This window comes from Cherax quadricarinatus, chromosome 7, assembly GCF_038502225.1.
Source record: "Cherax quadricarinatus isolate ZL_2023a chromosome 7, ASM3850222v1, whole genome shotgun sequence".
In the NCBI taxonomy this organism is placed as follows: domain Eukaryota; kingdom Metazoa; phylum Arthropoda; class Malacostraca; order Decapoda; family Parastacidae; genus Cherax; species Cherax quadricarinatus.
In genome coordinates, this window is record NC_091298.1 from 66,539,838 (window position 1) to 66,556,448 (window position 16,611).

General features: G+C 39.7%; 1 protein-coding gene across 5 annotated transcripts in view; it reads left to right on the plus strand.

Annotated features, from left to right (window-relative positions):
* Window positions 1-1,525: 1,525 nt before the first annotated feature.
* The window catches only part of Med (Smad/Smad4 homolog Medea), a gene marked incomplete at its 3' end in the record, with an annotated part of 37,959 nt that continues 22,873 nt past the window's right edge, over window positions 1,526-16,611 (plus strand). The window contains 6 exon segments of one of the 5 annotated variants that reach the window (XM_070082654.1): window positions 1,526-1,777; window positions 7,620-7,748; window positions 8,254-8,358; window positions 11,483-11,657; window positions 13,782-13,978; window positions 14,997-15,032. In XM_070082654.1, coding sequence (XP_069938755.1) covers window positions 7,620-7,748; window positions 8,254-8,358; window positions 11,483-11,657; window positions 13,782-13,978; window positions 14,997-15,032 — 642 coding nt within the window. In that variant the 5' untranslated portion in view covers window positions 1,526-1,777. 5 annotated transcript variants of the gene reach the window in all.

Here is a 16,611-nt window from a genome sequence, read left to right on the forward strand (position 1 = left end):
ACCACCACTACTACCACCACTACCACTACTACCACCACTTCCACCACCACTACTACCACTACTACCACCACTACTACCACCACTACTACCACCAATACCACCACTACTACCACCACTACCACCACCACTACCACTACTACTACCACCACTACTACCACCACTACCACTACCACCACTTCCACCACCACTACCACCACTTCCACCACCACTACTACCACTACTACCACCACTACTACCACCACTACTACCACCACTACTACCACCACTACCACCACTACCACCACTACCACTACTACCACCACTACCACCACTACTACCACCACTACCACCACTACCACCACTACTACCACCACTACTACCACCACTACCACCACTACTACTACTACCACCACTACCCCCACTACTACCACCACTACCACCACCACTACCACCACTACTACCACCACTACCACCACCACTACCACCACTATCACCACTACTACCACCACTACCACTACTACTACCACCACTACCACCACTACCACCACTACTATCACCACTACTATCACCACTACCACCACTACTACCACCACTACCACCACTACCACCACTACTACCACCACTACTTCCACCACTACCACCACTACCACTACCATCCCTACCACCACTACCACCACTACCACCACTACTACCACCACTACTACCACCACTACCACCACTACCATCACTACCACCACTACCACCACTACTACCACTACTACCACTACTACCACTACTACCACCACTACCACCACTACTACCACCACTACCATCACTACCACCACTACCACCACTACTACCACCACTACCACCACTACTACCACCACTACCACCACTACTACCACCACTACCACCACTACTACCACCAGTACTACCACCACTACTACCACCACTACTACCACCAGTACTACCACCACTACCACGACTACTACCACCAGTACTACCACCACTACCACGACTACTACCACCAGTACTACCACCACTACTACCACCACTACCACTACTACTACCACCACTACTACCACCAGTACTACCACCACTACTACCACCACTACTACCACCACTACTACCACCACTACTACCACCACTACCACCACTACCACCACTACCACCACTACTACCACAACTACTACCACCACTACTACCACCACTACCACCACTACTACCACCACTACCACCACTACTACCACCAGTACTACCACTAATACTACCACCACTACTACCACCACCACCACTACTACTACCACCACTACTACCACCACTACCACCACCACCACTACTACTATCACCACTACCACCACCACTACCACCACTACCACCACTACTACCACCACTACCACTACTACTACCACCACTCCACAATGTTTGTAAACACGTCAGCGGTAACGAGATGAGTCATTTCAATGTTTTTCAAAACACGTGGAATTGCATCGATCTATCACTGAACATAATGTTACTATGTGTTCAGTGTTTTTATGTGTTCAGTGGCAATGTGTTCGCAAATGTTAACCCAGGATAACCCAATACAGCCAAGGATCACTCAAGATAACCCCAGGATAACCCTATAAAGTCACTGTGGCCTGGTGGCTAAAGCTCTCGCTTCACACGGCGAGGTCTGAGTTTGATTCACTGCGAGGGTAGAAACATCGGGCGTGTTTCCTTACACCGGTTGTCTATGTTCCCCATCAGTAAAATGGGTACCTGGGAGTTAGTGGACTGGTGTGGGTCGCATCCTGGGACAAAACTGACCTAATTTACGGTAAATGCTCAGTATAACAAGGGGCTTTCTATATAGTAGTATATCATTGATGTCAGCTATGGTCTGTATAAGTTATATCATGTACTGGTAGAAATAAAGATATATATTACTGCCGTTACCTCACAGACTGTCCAGTCACTAACCATCTAACAGCAATATCTGGAAGCTAACGGTCTATTGAATAGATTGTTGACCGCTAGATTCTATTGTAATCTGCATTAACAGAGAGAGTAAAGATAGACCTAAATTGTAAGGAATATACAGGAGAATAACAACTTTTAACATGTAAATAAACTGGGGGGATGTAAATAGTGTGCTGAAAATATCTAGCCTAGACAGGACTCGCAGCAATGGTTTTAAGTTGGAAAAATTCAGATTCAGGAGGGATATAGGAAAGTACTGGTTTGGTAATAGAGTTGTGGATGAGTGGAACAAACTCCCAAGTACCGTTATAGAGGCCAGAACGTTGTGTAGCTTTAAAAATAGGTTGGATAAATACATGAGTAGATGTGGGTGGGTGTGAGTTAGACCTGATAGCTTGTGCTAACAGGTCGGTTGCCGTGTTCCTCCCTTAAGTCAATGTGACCTGACCTGACTAGGTTGGGTGCATTGGCTTAAGCCGGTAGGGACTTGGACCTGCCTCGCATGGGCCAGTAGGCCTTCTGCAGTGTTCCTTCGTTCTTATGTTCTTATGTTCTTATGCTTGTGGTGGTGGTAATACTGGTTACCACTCCACGAGCCCTCTTAGGGCGGGGAAGGTGCCAGAGCCAGAGCTTGTTTCCACCTGCGGCTCACAAGACTGCCATTCCCACGAGCCCCCCTGGGGCGGGGAAGATGGCAAACCAGAGGCCTTGCTTCTCCCTACGAGCCCCGTGAGGGCGGGGAATGGGGCTAGGCCTGGGGACAGTTGGTCCCAGAAGATGAGGAGGTACTTGTACCTCCTCCCATGGGAGACATAGGTCTCAGATACTCTTAAGACAGGGAGCCAAGGCCGGGTCACCATCTGGACAAGACCCGGGTCGGGAGAGTACCGGCGGATCAAGGAGAGGAGAGGGTAGTGGTGGTGGTAGCAGTGATGGTGGTGGAGGTGGTAGTAGTAGTAATAGTAATAATGGTGGTAGTGGTAGTAGTGGTGGTGGTATTAGCAGTGGTGGTACTAATGGTGGTAGTGTGGGTAATGGTAGTAGTGGTTGTGGTAATTGCAGTAGTGGTGGTACTAATGGTGGTAGTGTGGGTAATGGTAGTAGTGGTTGTGGTAATTGTAGTAATAGTGGTAGTAGTGGTGGTAATAATGGTAGTAGTGTGGGTAATGGTAGTAGTGCTGGTGGTAATTGTAGTAATGGTGGTAGTGGTTGTAGTGGTGGTATTGGTAATAATAGTGATGGAATTAATGGTGGTAATGGTAGCAGTAGCGGTGGTAGTAATAGTGGTAGTAGTGGTGGTGGTGGTATTAATGGCAGTAGAAATGGTGGTAGTAATGGTGGTAGTGATGGTAGTAATGGTAGTAATGGTGGTAGTAGTTATGGTTGTAATTGTAGTAGTAATGGTGGTAGCAATGATAGTAATGGTGGTAGTAGTTGTAGCAGTGATGGTAGTAATGGTGGTAGTAGTGATGGTAGTAGTAATGGTGGTAGTAATGGTAGTAGTAATGGTAGTAATGTAATAATGGTAGTAGTAATGGTAATAATGGTGGAAGTAATTGTAATAGTGGTGGTAATAATGGTAGTAATGGTGGAACTAATGGTAATAATGGTGGTAGTAATGGTAGTAGTAATGGTGAAAGTAATGGTAATAATGGTGGTAGTAATGGTAATAATGGTGGTAGTAATGGTAGTAGTAATGGTGGAAGTAATGGTAATAATGGTGGTAGTAATGGTAGTAGTAATGGTGGAAGTAATGGTAATAATGGTGGTAGTAATGGTAGTAGTAATGGTGGAAGTAATGGTAATAATGGTGGTAGTAATGGTAGTAGTAATGGTGGAAGTAATGGTGGAAGTAATGGTAATAATGGTGGTAGTAATGGTAGTAGTAATGGTGGCAGTAATGGTAATAATGATGGTAGTAATGGTAGTAGTAATGGTGGAAGTAATGGTAATAATGGTGGTAGTAATGGTAGTAGTAATGGTGGAAGTAATGGTAATAATGGTGGTAGTAATGGTAGTAGTAATGGTGGAAGTAATGGTAATAATGATGGTAGTAATGGTAGTAGTAATGGTGGAAGTAATGGTAATAATGGTGGCACATGTCTCTGCATACAAGATAAAGCTAAATCCTAGACTGGCATTTCCTGTTGCCAATTGATCATTTAAGAAATGTAATGACAACCAAACAACCTACAACCACTCACCAAACAACTACCATAACTACCCACATTCCTAACTATCTTAATTACCCTCCAACAACCATTAACATAGCCAGATATGATGGTAATTATGTACTTAGATAGCTAAATGAGGATGAGTGTATTGTGGTAAGGGGAAAGAAGGGCTAGCTAAGGGGTGGATAGAAGGGTTATAAATGGGTTTATGGGTTGATAGGGGATAGAGTGGAGATGGATGGGGTTAGATAGATAGTGTTATGGTGGGTAGATAGATGTATGTGCGCCTATGTGAGCTTCACTTGTCAAAGCTTTGTTTTGCTGCCCGGGTGCTGCTGCTGCTAAACATTACGAAATACAAACTTTTTTAAGCCATTCTGGCGCTGAGAGGAACTGGTGGCGGTGTTGGCGGTGAGACGGTGTTGCTGGGAGACTGGAGAGATGGTAGACGAGTGAGAGAGATGGTGACAGGGTGAGATAAGAGTGAGAGAGAGAGAGAGAGAGAGAGGAGAGCAGCCAGGCTAGACCCACCTCTAACATCTTACAAGACAATAATGACACTTATCAAGCACTCTGGCCTTATTTAACCCCCAAGATGCACTCTCTCTGCCTCTAGTCTGCTCATGTCCTGAGATTTTCACTTTATATATCATCTTAAGGTTGGTATTAGTCTCCCTCAAACCTTCGTTAAAATCTTCCGTCAACGCTGTATGACCCTGGCGGGTTTAGCGCTTGCTTTTTCATTATAATCAAAAATCTTCATAATTCAGCCTTTAGGCCTATGCAACAGCTAGATATTATCTATAGTTAGGGGAAATAAAATTGTTGGGTGTAAAGTTATAAAAAACTGGTTATTAATGGTAGTTTAGTAAAGTCTGCATTAATTATATAGTTTTAATCTTTTTAGATTAAAAATTAATGAATAAAATTGAGGTTTGTTGGTAAAAATTGTATGTCGCTCCTCGATGAGTTTTGTCGATAAAATATACCAGATTTTGTAGAGTATTAAGTGGGGTTTAAGTTCGACTTGGTATTACGATGTGCAGACTTAACGAAACCCTACGTAACCCAAGCTAAAACAAGGTAATGCAACTTAACCTTACTACGCCATCGACTGTTGTTCACATACGCCCGTCAAGGAAGGTTCCTTGACACTGGTGAGGAGCTCATGATCTAATGAATTGGGTCTGTGCTCCGGTTCCCTGAATCAAGCCAGAATACCTTCCATGCCCCCCCCCCACGTGCACTGTATAATCCTACGGGTTTCGTGCTCTTAGATGGTTATAATAATAATAACGTTCATGTACGCTGAATCTTTGGTTATATTGCTGTGATTGGTTAATCCAAAGTACTTGATGAGAATATAGTAACACTACAGTAGGTCAGTTGGTCCATGCTAGTCAAGTCCAACTCGCTCTGCCACCACTGGTATACCCATCCAACCTCAATGGAAATAAGTCACTGATATTTTTTTTTTCTTTTTGAGTTATCCTGGTGGGTAATTTACACTGTGTAGGATAATTGTATTTAATATGCACCTGTACCTAAATAAACGTACTTAGTTACCCAGAGTTGTAACCCTAATCGTGTTGCCAGGGATTTTCATCAACTTGTCTTATCTACTCAGATTTGGTTTGTATTTATGTGGCGCTCATGACAAAAAAATATGTTGCTTTCACTATTATCTTTCAAAATAACAACTTATGCAAGAAGTAATCTTATTTCTTTGTGTCGATAGCTTGTACATATCACAAATTATAAAATAATGCCAGAGTCCCACTGAGAAACATCCGTTAATTATAGCTGGTCGGTTTACTGCCATGCTTGACGTACGGTACGGACACACTGATTGGTGCGTTCTACTTGATTCTTGCTGCTTATCACCATTGAGGGGCTTTTGATCCAAGGGATTTGAATTATCCTCCCTTGGAAAATAATTCAAAGTCATGAGTACTAACTACAGAGTTCAGTGGTATCTGTAATACAAATACAAAATGTGCGTAATTTATACAAAATTATGGTAATTATTGAGTTCAGGAACACAAGTTTTTATGCAAATTATTCAGTATTAAGTAGGTTATGGAATGGAAACAAGTATGGGAGGAAGCCTCTTTTTTTAATTAACCCCAAAATAAATATAGCTGAACCTAACTTAATCTATACATTACCTTTAAAACTAGGTTAGGTCGGATTTTTTTTTTTTCCTACCATTGGATGGGTCTGTCCCATGTACACAAAATATAATTATCAGTTGCACAATAGGTTATCATTAAGCTCAGAATTGAGCCTTTAAACTCATTATTAACCAAAATATTATAGTGTTATAATAGTATTCTTATTATTCTTGTGTGTATGTCATTGCCTTGTAAGTCACTTAATGACTTTTTTGTGTTATCCTGGTGGGTAATTTATACTATGAATGTTAATTGTACTTAAGTGTGCCTGTACCTAAATAAACTTACTTTGCAGTAACATCAATAAATAATTATTATTAATTATTAGTTATTATTTTTTCTTTATTTGTCTTTTTCCTTTTTTCCATTTTCTTCCACCTTTTTAAACAAAGAAAAGACCACCAAGCCTGCCAGTGAATTTTTTTTTTTTTTATGGTATTTCCTAGATGGTGGCTGACTTGTGTATTCTTATTTGTACACTTGCATTTTGTTATTATCATAAGTTAGTCTCGAGTTTGCTTGAAATGTTGTGCATATTAAGAGGCTTTCTGCATGCTCACCTTAATGTCATCCACCTCTGTACAAACATTGTATCATGCTGAAGTAAAGTATCTTATCTTATGAGCTGTATAAGCAGCAACTTATTTTGGGGTCTCAAATCTACACGTGAGTTTTTGCAGTGGTTGAACAATACACGAGTTATGCCTGTGTCGTGGCTGTGTGTTTAGAATCAAACTTTTGTGTTGTTCATGTGGTTAAAATTCAGATTTCTGTAGCTAGATAGTATATCGCAAGGGGAATATACAAAGAGTTTAAAAAAAAAAAAGGATGTGCGTGTTTTCAGAAATACTACTTTGGCAGCGTTTTAATTTGTTTTTATGTAATACTGTAGTTGGATTACAATAGTTGCTGCTTGTAACTAGGGTGTCTGATAAAGAAATTTTAATGAGAGTAAATTTCAAATAACATAGTGTCTCTAGAATGACTTAATGTCATAGTTGACAGTTGATGTAAAATAGCAGAGGTGGAGTAAATTTAATTTTGACTACTGTGTTTCATAAGAAAATGTGAGGAAATTTAAGCAAAGATATTTTCAGGATTGCTTGATAGTGTGTCAGTTGCCCCAACTTAATCAAACCATATCTGGCTAGATGTATGTATTTTGATGAAGTTTATGAGGTCTTGGTTATTAAGATATTGTTGTACAGTATTCTATTTAATTTTTATGTAGGTAATTTTCAAAGTATTGGGTAAGTTTTTTTTTTTATTTTGAAAGCTAAACATTTTATAAAATTGTGGCAGTTATTGTATTACATGTACCTACAGTAGTAATATAGAATTGTATTTACAGATGACGGCAGCCCCGACCTCTGCGGATGCATGTTTAAGCATCGTCCATTCCCTCATGTGTCATCGACAAGGGGGAGAATCAGAGGGGTTTGCCAAAAGAGCTATTGAAAGTCTTGTAAAAAAGCTAAAGGTATGCAAATGTGTGTCTTTTCAGTGAAAGTCAAAGCTAAACAAATGACTTGTTGTAGGCTGTTTTAAGAGTAAGTTGCTTAGTCTGTTTTTACGAACTTATTTTTGTTAAGGGTCAGTGTAAGCTGAATTTTCATTTAAGTTTTGTTTTGCATTTTTATTTTTTACAAATTAACATTGATGTGTTTTATTAACTATACGCACACCAGTAAATGAAGTGTTGGGGCCTGATTAAATAGGATGACCATTGATGATTTAAAAGCTCATTGCTATCTTTGGCCCAATCCCAAACATTATTCCCTTGGTGATGACTTCATCGATAAAGGTATTGATGTACACAGCATGCAGCTACACACACGTACTGTAGTCAGGTGGATTAGACTAAAGTCTTGTAGGTTAGCTGGTACCACAGTTTCAGATGAACTCCTCACAGCCATCCCAACATATAAAAAATTAGAATAATGAAAATATTTTTAAATACTTTCTTCAGTATTTTTGTTTTTCAGGAAAAGCGAGATGAATTGGATTCATTGATAACTGCAATTACGACAAATGGGTCTCATCCTAGCAAGTGTGTTACCATACAACGCACCCTTGATGGCAGATTACAGGTGAAAATTGTTTAGTAGCACAATGAAAATAAAACTAGAAATAACAGTATTGATGATAATTATGATATTATTATTATTATTATTATTACAATACAGTGGACCCCCGCATCACATAACGTTAAATCCGCATACCGCTACATTTTATCGCCAAGATTTTGCCTCGCATACCGCTAAAAAACCCGCTCAACGCTGTTCGTCCGAGACGCGTCTAATGTGCGCCCTTAGCCAGCCTCACATGTTCCGCCGGTGGCATTGTTTACCAGCCAGCCTCCGCGGTAACATCCAAGCATACAATCGGAACATTTCGTATTATTACAGTGTTTCTGGTGATTTTATCTGCAAAATAAGTGACCATGGGCCCCAAGAAAGCTTCTAGTGCCAACCCTACAGGAATAAGGGTGAGAATTACTATAGAGATGAAGAAAGAGATCATTGATAAGTATGAAAGTGGAGTGCATGTCTCCGAGCTGGCCAGGTTGTATAGTAAACCCCAATCAACCATCGCTACTATTGTGGGCAACAAAAAGGCAATCAAGGAAGCTGTTCTTGCCAAAGGTTTAACTGTGTTTTCGAAACAGAGATCGCAAGTGATGGAAGATGTTGAGAGACTGTTATTGGTGTGGATAAATGAGAAACAGATAGCAGGAGATAGCATCTCTCAAGTGATCATAAGTGAAAAGGCTAGGAAGTTGCATGAGGATTTAATTAAAAAAATGCCTGCAACTAGTGATGATGTGAGTGAATTTAAGGCCAGCAAAGGTTGGTTTGAGAGATTTAAGAGGCGTAGTGGCATACATAGTGTGATAAGGCATGGTGAGGCTGCCAGTTCGGACCACAAAGCAGCTGAAAAATATGTGCAGGAATTCAAGGAGTACATAGAAACTGAAGGACTGAAACCTGAACAAGTGTTTAATTGTGATGAAACAGGCCTGTTTTGGAAGAAAATGCCAAGCAGGACCTACATTACTCAGGAGGAAAAGGCACTCCCAGGACATAAGCCTATGAAAGACAGGCTTACTCTGTTGATGTGTTCCAATGCTACTGGTGATTGCAAAGTGAAGCCTTTATTAGTGTATCACTCTGAAACTCCCAGACCGTTCAGGCAAAAGAATGTCCTCAAGGAAAATTTGTGTGTGCTGTGGAGGGCAAACAGTAAGGCATGGGTCACTAGGGACTTTTTCTATGACTGGTTACACCATGCATTTGCCCCCAATGTGAAAGATTACCTAACTGAAAAGAAATTAGAACTTAAGTGCCTCCTGGTGTTAGACAATGCCCCTGGTCATCCTACAGACGTGGCAGAGCGACTTTATGGGGACATGAAATTCATTAAGGTGAAGTTTTTGCCTCCTAATACTACTCCTCTCCTGCAGCCCATGGACCAGCAGGTTATTGCAAACTTCAAAAAACTGTACACAAAAGCTCTGTTTGAAAGGTGCTTTGTAGTGACCTCAGAAACTCAACTGACTCTAAGAGAGTTTCGGAGAGATCACTTTAATATCCTCAATTGTGTAAACCTTATAGGTAAGGCTTGGGAGGGAGTGACTAAGAGGACCTTGAACTCTGCTTGGAAGAAACTGTGGCCAGAATGTGTAGACCAAAGGGATTTTGAAGGGTTTCAGGCTAACCCTGAGAATCCTATGCCAGTTGAGGAATCCATTATGGCACTGGGAAAGTCCTTGGGTTCGAGGTTAGTGGGGATGATGTGGAAGAGTTGGTGGAGGAGGACAATGAAGAACTAACCACTGATGAGCTGATAGATCAGCTTCAACAGCAGGAGGCCAGACCTGAGGAAACTGGTTCGAAGGAGGGGAGAGAGAAATTGAAGAAATTGCCTACTACAAAGATTAAGGAAATCTGTGCAAAGTGGCTTGAAGTGCAAACCTTCATGGATGAAAATCACCCTCACACAGCTATTGCAAGCCGTGCTGGTGACTATTACACTGACAATGTTGTGAAACACTTTAGGGAAGTCATAAAGGAACGAGAGGTACAGGCCACTATGGACAGATATGTTGTGCGACAAAACTCCAGTGACTCTGAAGCTGGTCCTTGTGGCATTAAAAGAAGAAGGGAAGTAACCCCAGAAAATGACTTGACACCTCAAGTCTTAATGGAAGGGGATTCCCCTTCTAAACACTAACACACTCTCCTCCTCCCATCCCATCAATCATCACCAGATCTTCAATAAAAGTAAGTGTCATGTAATTTTGCATGCCTTTTTCAGTTTGTGTGTATTAAAATTAATATTTCATGTGGTAAAAATTTTTTTTTTTCATACTTTGGGGTGTCTTGCATGGATTAATTTGATTTCCATTATTTCTTATGGGGAAAATTCATTCGCATAACGATAATTTCGCATAACAATGAGCTCTCTTGCACGGATTAATATCGCTATGCGGGGGTCCACTGTATGTCTTACTTTCGACTCATGTCTGTTTTATACAGTAATGATATCTGCATCAGACAAATATATTTCTTATTCCTTTTGTCAAACAAGCTTAATAATATTAACAATTATTTTTACTCATTTTCTTATTTGTTGTTGCTCGATGGATCATATGCATTGTGATGTTCGTTTACTTCTGGAAAGAAAGCTAATGAATGATGTTGAGTGTTTCCCTCTTTGGATCACCATTTCTTAGTGGGTCACGGCTGCTGTGTCAAGCCCAACTTGCATTTAATTGGCACTAGGGTATAAAATAAAATTCTGGATAGGTAAATTCATAAATGCAAAACATGAATATCGAGAGTACCATATTATTGGGTCTTATATGTGTTGACAGTTCTTGTTGCTTTCTTCACTACCCAGGTAGAGAAATGTTGGATTATTAAGGCAATTATTGGCCTTATGTCCATGTTCAGAAAATACTGTGTGTATATGCACAGATGTCAACACCTAGCAGTAAGTAAGTACCTAGGTGTTAGCCAACTGTTGCGGGTTGCATCCTGGGTGGTAGTATACCTTAGATAGGGCTGGGCTTAGAAATGAGCCGAGGCAGTATAATAGCTCTTAGCCTGTAAAATTTATTTGTGTTAAAAAAAAAGAGGTTTGGGGAATGAGTAAAATAAAAAATGTATTAATTTTATTGATTTTGTCTCATGGTAGTATTTTGCTCAACAGGTAGCAGGACGAAAAGGATTTCCCCACGTGATATATGCTCGCATTTGGCGATGGCCAGATCTACACAAAAATGAACTTAAGCATGTTAAATACTGCCAGTTTGCATTTGACCTTAAATGTGACTCGGTGTGTGTTAATCCATACCACTATGAAAGAGTAGTGTCACCGGGAATTGGTAAGTTATTACAAACCCCTTAAATGGCTGTGTTTAAAGATAACAGGAAGAAAATGTAGGTATAATTATTATTCTCAGATTTTGAGATTCATTTTGTGCTTGCGAGACATATAAAATAGAGCTACAGAAGGATCAAGAGCAGCAGGAAGTGTTAATGGCTGAAATGCATGATATCTATGTAATGAGTTAAGATAATAATGGAACAATACTTTTATAGTTTGAATTTTTTGCATATATTCTTGAATATCTCCATAGGGAAGTGGAACAGAATTCTTCCTCCTTAAGCCATGCATCTCATAAGAGGCAACTAAAATGCCAGGAGCAAGGGGCTAGTAACCCTTTCTCCTTATATATTACTAAATTTAAAAGGAGAAAATTTGTTTTTTCTTTTGGGCAACCCTGCCAAGGTGGGATACAGCTGGTTTGTTGAAAGAAGATTCTTGAGTACATCTTTTTTATAGATTTATATGTAATTAATGAGGTTGATAGACTAACACAAATGTTTCATAGATAATGAATAATTAATTTAATTTTTAATTAATATTATACACTATATGTATGTGTTTATTACTCAATTTAGATTCTGAAAACTTCAGAGATGGAAGATGCTGAAAGCTAGGTGATGCTCACTAGTGAATATTACATTCAGTGAATTAAACACTTGTGCAACACTTAGGTATTTTTATTGTTCACAGTAAAGATACTCAAGTGTTACACAAGTGTCTTAATTCATCAAGCTGTCAGTTCTCTGAACCACTTATCATCACAGCCTCTCCTCACTTAACGACAGAGTTCCGTTCCTAATACCGCATTGATAAACAAATTCCTCGCTAAACGAGGAGTATACTATGATGGTAGCAGTTTATCACCCATCTTTGATATTGCTTTAATGTCATCCTTGCACCATTTATAACATTTTTAATATATTTTTTAAATGTTTATACAGTAGTGTACTATGTAGTATTATAATAAACAGAATAGAGGAAATCAGCTCTAATATACATTATTTAGGTATGCATACTGGTCTGAGAGCCCATCATAACTCTGATTCATCGGTAAATGAGTACTGCACGTTGCTAAGTGAGGAAAGGCTGTATTATGTTGTCTGAGCATATGCCACTCTCTTAATTTGCAGTTGCTTCCTTTGATATTTTAATTAATTTTTACACAGTGAGATCCCAAACTTACGAATGCCCAGGTTACTAATATAAATAGCTAAGAATAAGGTTAATAAGAAATAATATTTGAAGACTGTTTCATGAATTCCAATTGGCAGTTATGAACATGTGTCCCAGAAACCTACTTTGTACTAATGTTTTCTGTAGTGAAATATGCTCAAAGTTTGAAATCTATAGGGTTGTTAACCCGTAAACGGTCCAAACGTATGTATACGTTTTTTCAACATTTGAAAGTATGTAAAAAAAGTAGATCTTCTTTTTGTTTTTTTACATTTGAAAATGTGTAAAAAAAACTTTGATCTACCTTTTTTTGTTGTTATATTTGAAAATATGTACAAAAAACGTAGATCTACTTTTGTAGCACTACACATGTGAACGTAGATCTGCTTGGACCGTTTACTGGTTAATAAGTTTTAGCATCAGGCGCTCGACTGGTTCTATGTACCCCAGTACATAATTCCCCTTGTTTTATGCAAATATATGCAGTGCTTTTGTTTCTGCTTGTAATGTGCTATGAGATGTAAATTCACTCTTACTCAATAGCCCATTCTCAGACCCACTTGTTTTTTTCTTACTATGTCATTAAATATTGCCCTAAGCTGGTTTGTATTTACTGTTGCCAGACAATCACTTTTTCTACACAGCAGAGAGGTGCACTGCAGTAGGCCTACTGGCCCATACTCTAGGAAAGTTATAATCTTTTAACCATTTCCTCTCTTATGCAACTTTATTGTGTAGTAAGCTCATAAATCTTAAGAAATATGGAATTTGCAAGGCTTGGAACATATCCCTCTTTTATTTGTTAAATTAGGTTTGCTTTTCTGCATCATGGGTCTGTAACACTATTGCATAAAGCGAAGGAGACCTTTCAGTACAGTACTGTATATGCTTCTTGGATACAGGCATTCCCAATGGCATGCTAGAGTTGACGCTCTTTCCTTCAAAGCAGACTTGACTGGGCTGAGCCTGCAAGGTACATCTACAGGTCAGCTGGTGAAAGATGAGTATGGGATACGTATGGATTGTGAAGTGAGTGGAGGACCTGGCAGTGTTGGCGAACCATCTGTCACTCCAGGTCCCTCAGGACTCTCATCCATATCTCATCAACCCTCTGCTTCACAGCCAGGACCTACAACATCTCAGGTAAGATATGTTGATCACAAGATAAGCTGCTCATTATTATTTTTTTTTTTTTTAAGTTTTAACTTTTAAATGTTCATTGGTTACAAAATTTTGTGAAAGGATTCAGGGAAACTTGTTAGATGGACTTGAGTCCTGGAGGTGGGAAGTACAGTACCTGCACTCTAAAAGATATTTGCTGTTTGGATGGGCATCTGAACTGTCCTCTTCGCGCCTCTGGCAAGAAAGTGATAGGGTGAATGATGGTTAGTGTTTCTTTTTTCGAGTTGCCCTACCTCAGTAAGAGACAGCCAGTGTGATTAAAAAAAAAATATGTTTACAAAATGGAGGAATGAGGAATTTTTTCCAGCTGAGATCATTTCTGACTGCATACCAGTGTACTTGGCACATTGACTTTTGTTATCAAATTTCAAGTGCATTGTATTGATCTCATTTGTTTAATAATTTTACAAATTGGTTTCATGGAATTACCCTGGCAAGGTAGCTATTGAATGAATGTTTTTTTTTTTTGGGGGGGGGGGGGGGGGGGGGGCTCACTCTACCTAGGTAAAAAAAAAAAAAAAAGGAACAAAACCAACAGTGCTCAAGACATTTTTTCAAGTTTTGCTGATTATCTTCGGTATAACTCATGGCTCCATTATACTTAGTAATGTGTGCCATTTGAGTTAGTTTTATCTAATATTAGCTCATTTTGACATATTTTAACCCTTAAACTGTCCAAACAGATCTACGTTCACATGCACAGTGCTCCAAAAGTAGATCTACGTTTTTTTACATATTTTCAAATATAACAAAAAAAAAAAAATGTAGATCAAAGTTTTTTAACACGTTTTCAAATGTAAAAAAAAAAAAGAGAAGGTCTACGTTGTTTTTTACATTCAAATGTTGAAAAAAACGTAGATCTACGTTTGGACAGTTTAAGGGTTAATGGAAGAAGTAATAGTATTAGTGGGTGTATCTCTAATGGATGTGAAGAAATTAGTGTTCTGGTAGTGTATATTAACCATTTATCATTGAACAGCCTGCCGGACCTCAAGCTAGTCCCACATCCTCACAGGTAAGTTATAATTGAACCTTTCCTCGTCGTTTATTTTGATGCCTTATACATATATATGTACATTGTATCACAACTGTATTCTGTTCTTTCATACTTTTATCCAGTCATTGGCTAGCAGTCATCATTATCTTGTTTCTCAGAGCATTTGGTTACATAGTGGCAAGTCATTTGCATTTACAACACTTAAGAAGCCATTTGTTTGCACATGCTTTTGAGCAAGACTTAAACTAAGAAACTTCAGTTTGTGTTTCATACACTCTGCCCCAGGGCCAGACTCATGGAACTCTGTGTTCATCAAGAACTGCAAGAAGCCCCTATCACGAGCCTTTTCCATCCTATGGAGAGGGAGCATGGACACGGGGGTCGTCCCTCAGTTACTAAAAACAACAGACATAGCCCCACTCCACAAAGGGGGCAGTAAAGCAACAGCAAAGAACTACAGACCAATAGCACTAACATCCCATATCATAAAAATCTTTGAAAGGGTCCTAAGAAGCAAGATCACCACCCATCTAGAAACCCATCAGTTACACAACCCAGGGCAACATGGGTTTAGAACAGGTCGCTCCTGTCTGTCTCAACTACTGGATCACTACGACAAGGTCCTAAATGCACTAGAAGACAAAAAGAATGCAGATGTAATATATACAGACTTTGCAAAAGCCTTCGACAAGTGTGACCATGGCGTAATAGCGCACAAAATGCGCGCTAAAGGAATAACAGGAAAAGTCGGTCGATGGATCTATAATTTCCTCACTAACAGAACACAGAGAGTAGTCGTCAACAGAGTAAAGTCCGAGGCAGCTACGGTGAAAAGCTCTGTTCCACAAGGCACAGTACTAGCTCCCATCTTGTTCCTCATCCTCATATCCGACATAGACAAGGATATCAGCCACAGCACCGTGTCTTCCTTTGCAGATGACACCCGAATCTGCATGACAGTGTCTTCCATTGCAGACACTGCAAGGCTCCAGGCGGACATCAACCAAATCTTTCAGTGGGCTGCAGAAAACAATATGAAGTTCAACGATGAGAAATTTCAATTACTCAGATATGGTAAACATGAGGAAATTAAATCTTCATCAGAGTACAAAACAAATTCTGGCCACAAAATAGAGCGAAACACCAACGTCAAAGACCTGGGAGTGATTATGTCGGAGGATCTCACCTTCAAGGACCATAACATTGTATCAATCGCATCTGCTAGAAAAATGACAGGATGGATAATGAGAACCTTCAAAACTAGGGAGGCCAAGCCCATGATGACACTCTTCAGGTCACTTGTTCTATCTAGGCTGGAATATTGCTGCACTCTAACAGCACCTTTCAAGGCAGGTGAAATTGCCGACCTAGAAAATGTACAGAGAACTTTCACGGCGCGCATAACGGAGATAAAACACCTCAATTACTGGGAGCGCTTGAGGTTTCTAAACCTGTATTCCCTGGAACGCAGGAGGGAGAGATACATGATTATATACACCTGGAAAATCCTAGAGGGACTAGTACCGAACTTGCACACGAAAATCACTCACTACGAAAGCAAAAGACTTGGCAGACGATGCACCATCCCCCCAATGAA